Source organism: Pygoscelis adeliae, unplaced genomic scaffold (genome assembly GCF_000699105.1).
Source record: "Pygoscelis adeliae isolate BGI_AS28 unplaced genomic scaffold, ASM69910v1 Scaffold112, whole genome shotgun sequence".
Classification (NCBI taxonomy): Eukaryota; Metazoa; Chordata; class Aves; order Sphenisciformes; family Spheniscidae; genus Pygoscelis; species Pygoscelis adeliae.
In genome coordinates, this window is record NW_008824232.1 from 1,241,214 (window position 1) to 1,244,696 (window position 3,483).

General features: G+C 60.5%; 1 protein-coding gene across 1 annotated transcript in view; it reads left to right on the plus strand.

The window, feature by feature from the left end:
• Nucleotides 1-4: 4 nt before the first annotated feature.
• The window catches only part of SMARCD2 (SWI/SNF related, matrix associated, actin dependent regulator of chromatin, subfamily d, member 2), a gene marked incomplete at both ends in the record, with an annotated part of 6,059 nt that continues 2,580 nt past the window's right edge, over nucleotides 5-3,483 (plus strand). Inside the window, 4 exons of the mRNA XM_009334900.1 lie at nucleotides 5-81; nucleotides 2,321-2,363; nucleotides 2,951-3,073; nucleotides 3,212-3,331. Of these exons, the coding sequence (XP_009333175.1) occupies nucleotides 5-81; nucleotides 2,321-2,363; nucleotides 2,951-3,073; nucleotides 3,212-3,331 (363 nt within the window). The remainder of the gene's footprint in view (nucleotides 82-2,320; nucleotides 2,364-2,950; nucleotides 3,074-3,211; nucleotides 3,332-3,483) is intronic.

The window sequence follows — 3,483 nt, forward strand, 5'->3', positions numbered from 1 at the left end:
GCCGCGTGCGATGAGGGCCCCCTTCGGGAAGCGCCGGCTGCCCCCCCAGGCACAGCCGCCACTGGCCACCCAGAGGAGAGGGTAAGGGGTTGGCACCCTCCCGCTCCGGGACAGACACCTGCAGCAGGCTGGTGGGGATTGGTTTGATCCCCTGGGTCCCAGCTGCACTTCGCCGCAGAAACCCGCAGCTCCCTGCCCTGCTGCAGAGGGGCAAGCAGCCTGCAGCGGGGCGGGAGCTGGCACGGCTTGCCTGCAGACTCCCCCCAGCTGGCACTGCCAGCAGTGGGAAAACTGCCAGAGCTCGGGGCTGGCATGTTTTGCCATGGCGGGGGGGCAGGGATGGGGGCAGAGATCACTCAGCTTGCAGCTTCCCTGTGCTCTGATCTCCATGCCAGTAACCGAAAAGCCTCGCTGCATGTGTTTGTGCGTGCCAAAGGCCCCAGCACTGGCTCCTTGGGGTCTTTCCCCTTCTCACCGGGGTTCGTGCTGGCTCTGGCAGGCACAGACATGGGTGGAAGCAGGGGACGGGCGCAGCAGGCTGCAGAGATGCTCCCCGATCTGTGGTCTTGGTAGGACTGTTCATTTGGGGCTGGTCTCAGCAAGCCACAGGCAAGGCTCTGCCAGCAGCTCCTCGCTTGTTTACAATGCTGCTAATCCCTTTGCTCCGTTTCTGTTTTCCACGAGGGCTTCTTGATTACTGGAGGCTGTTTCTCGGGGCAGGGTCCCTTGGTCCAAATGGATACGCAGGTCCCATTCCCTGCCCTGGCTGTGTGGCAGGGCCGGTGGCCGACAGCTTGGTTGACTCCATGATCCCTCCGCAGGGAGTCGCAGCCTCTGCAGAGCAGCTGCGCATCCCTTCAGTGCTCCAGAGCAAGCTGGGGATTAAGGACAAGGGCAAGCTCACAAGGACATCAGCGGCCAGATAAGGCTGCGGCTCCATTCCTGGGGGCTGGCTGCGTGGGATCAGCCATGCTCGGCTGGTCGAGCATCCTCGCTCGGCTGGTCGAGCATCCTCGCTCCCGGCCGGCTGCGGATCAGGGGATCAGGACCTGCCGGCTGCTAATGGGGTGGCCAAACCCTGCAGGGCAGAAAGCACTTAATGCAGCAAGAAGAGCTCAGAGAAGTTCTCTGACCCCCCCTCTTAGCTAGGGCTGCCCTCCTGACCTGTCCTCCTGCACAAGCAGCTGTGGGGCAGCTGGCGTACCTTGGACACCTCGTGATGGCAGCACAAATGCCCACGTTTGCTGCCCTGCTGCTTCACGTGCTGGCAAGGGAAAGGGACTTCCCTTTGCCTGCTGGACTCTGCCCCATCTCTTATTCACATGTGCAGCAGAACGGCAAGAGAGCGTTTCTTCGTGTATCCAGGCATTGAGCATGAATTTAACAGGGCATTGGGGTGGGCTCAGGCTGATGGGGGCCGGGAGCCTGCAGCGTGTGGGAGGGGAGGAGAGCCCAGGGCCCTGTGGTCTGACAGGGTACTACAAGCTCAGAGAGAGCTAAAATGGCTCTGAGCAAGGCTGCAGCTGTGCCGTGGCTCTAGAGGCCACTCTGCTTCCTCTACCCATGATGATTTCGGCCCCACCCTGGCAAGGTTGATTTGTTTTAAGCTGTTTTTAAGTGAGCTCCTGGAACTGGGCTTTGGTTTGTAGCGCCGGGAGAATGTGACGGCCATTTCCAGAGAGGAAACTCGGGAGCAGTGTCCTGCAGACGGGAGCATGCCTGCAGCCGCAGCTTTGCCTTATACCACCTTCTCCTTGCTCCTGCCCTGCAGCACCCTTAGCAAGCAGCAGCAAACTGAAACCAGGGACTGGATTTCCTTCCCTGGTGATAGGCTCTAGACGTCCAACACCTTCCCCCCTGGAGTCATCGTGGCTTGCCCACAGGGTTATAATTTCTTACTCATTTGCTTTCCAGCACTAATCCAAGGGCTTATGCTCTTACAGCCTTTCTTTGCTCCCCTCCTGCAAGTCCAAAGTCCCTCTCACACAGAGCAGCCCCAAAAGCGGACCTGCTCCCCCGGACCTGTTCACTGCAGCGGGAGCCTCAACACCTGGCTCAGACTGAGCCATCCACGTGGCACGTAGCTGGCACTGCCACTGTGACTCCCGTCCCCAGAGCCTGGCCCCATTCACGGTCTGGATGGAGCCAAAAGAGCCACCGGGCTCCTGGTGTACAAGCGGAGCTCGGTGTTGTCCCCTGAGACCCGCTGCTGCCCAAGCATGGGACATGCAGCAGCTTCCCACCAGGCAGGCAACAAGGTGTCCTGCAAGAGCTTGCAGTGTAATAGGGGTTTTTTTGCCTGTCTCTCTGCTTTTTGCAGGGTGAAAAGGAGGAAGATGGCTGACAAGGTCCTGCCACAGAGGGTGAGTGCTGCCTCGGTGCATGGGGAAGGAGCTGAGCTGCTGGAGGGAGGTGGTGCATCTGTGCTGCCTTCCCAGGGCAGCCGGGGTGATGAGGTCCCCACGAGGAGGAGGATCTCGCTGAGCCGCCTCCTGCCTGCCGGGCATTTCTGCTCGGTCCCAAACCAACCTGGAAGATTTCTGTCTCTTCCTCTGGGGTGGTGGGAGAGGTTTGAGGTGTGCACAAAAATTGGACAAGCAGGACTTTGGGCGAGCAAGGAGCAGCGGTGGCTTGGGGTGGAGATCCCAGGAGGACCCTAAGCCCCTCCTGGAGGTCCCTCTTAACAATCCATTACCTGCCTGTGCCACCAGGCAGGCTGCTGGGCACAGTGACAGGCTCCAAATTGGGGTCCGCAGTACAACTCTGATTTGGGGAGAGCTTTGCAGGGTTGTAGTCTTCGTTTAAAATGAGGAATTGGTGCTGTTGTGCTGGACTCATCACTTGGTGACTCCTTGGCGCGCCAACCCAGCACCAGTATCATCGCTGGGGCTGGCGTGGGGGACGCAGCCCCATCCCAGCACGCAAGGGACTGACCGTTTCTGTTTGACAGATCCGGGAACTGGTCCCAGAATCCCAGGCCTACATGGACCTCCTCGCCTTTGAGCGCAAGCTGGACCAAACCATCGCTCGGAAGAGGATGGAGATTCAGGAGGCCATTAAGAAACCGCTGACGGTGCGTGGCAGCCCTGGCTGGCCAGGAGGGCGAGCAGCTGGGTGGGGTGGGGGCGTACGAGGTGGGTGCTGCTGTGGGTGCTGCCAGCCACCCTCTCACTCCGAGCATCCCCCCCCTCTCTGTTTTCCTATTCCACAGCAAAAGCGGAAGCTGAGGATTTACATCTCCAACACTTTCACCCCAGCCAAAGAAGAAGGGGAGGGTGGTGAGCGTGTGGCCTCCTGGGAGCTACGTGTGGAGGGCAAACTGCTGGAGGACGTAAGGATACAGGCAGGGATGAACTGGTTGTGGGAGGAGCACTGCCGCTCCGTGCTGAGAGCTTGGCTGGGGTGGATACGGCCCTCTGCTCGCTGGGTGCCAGAGGCAACGTTTGGGCTGGGGCCCCCCCGGGCGGGGGGCGGCAGGGCGAG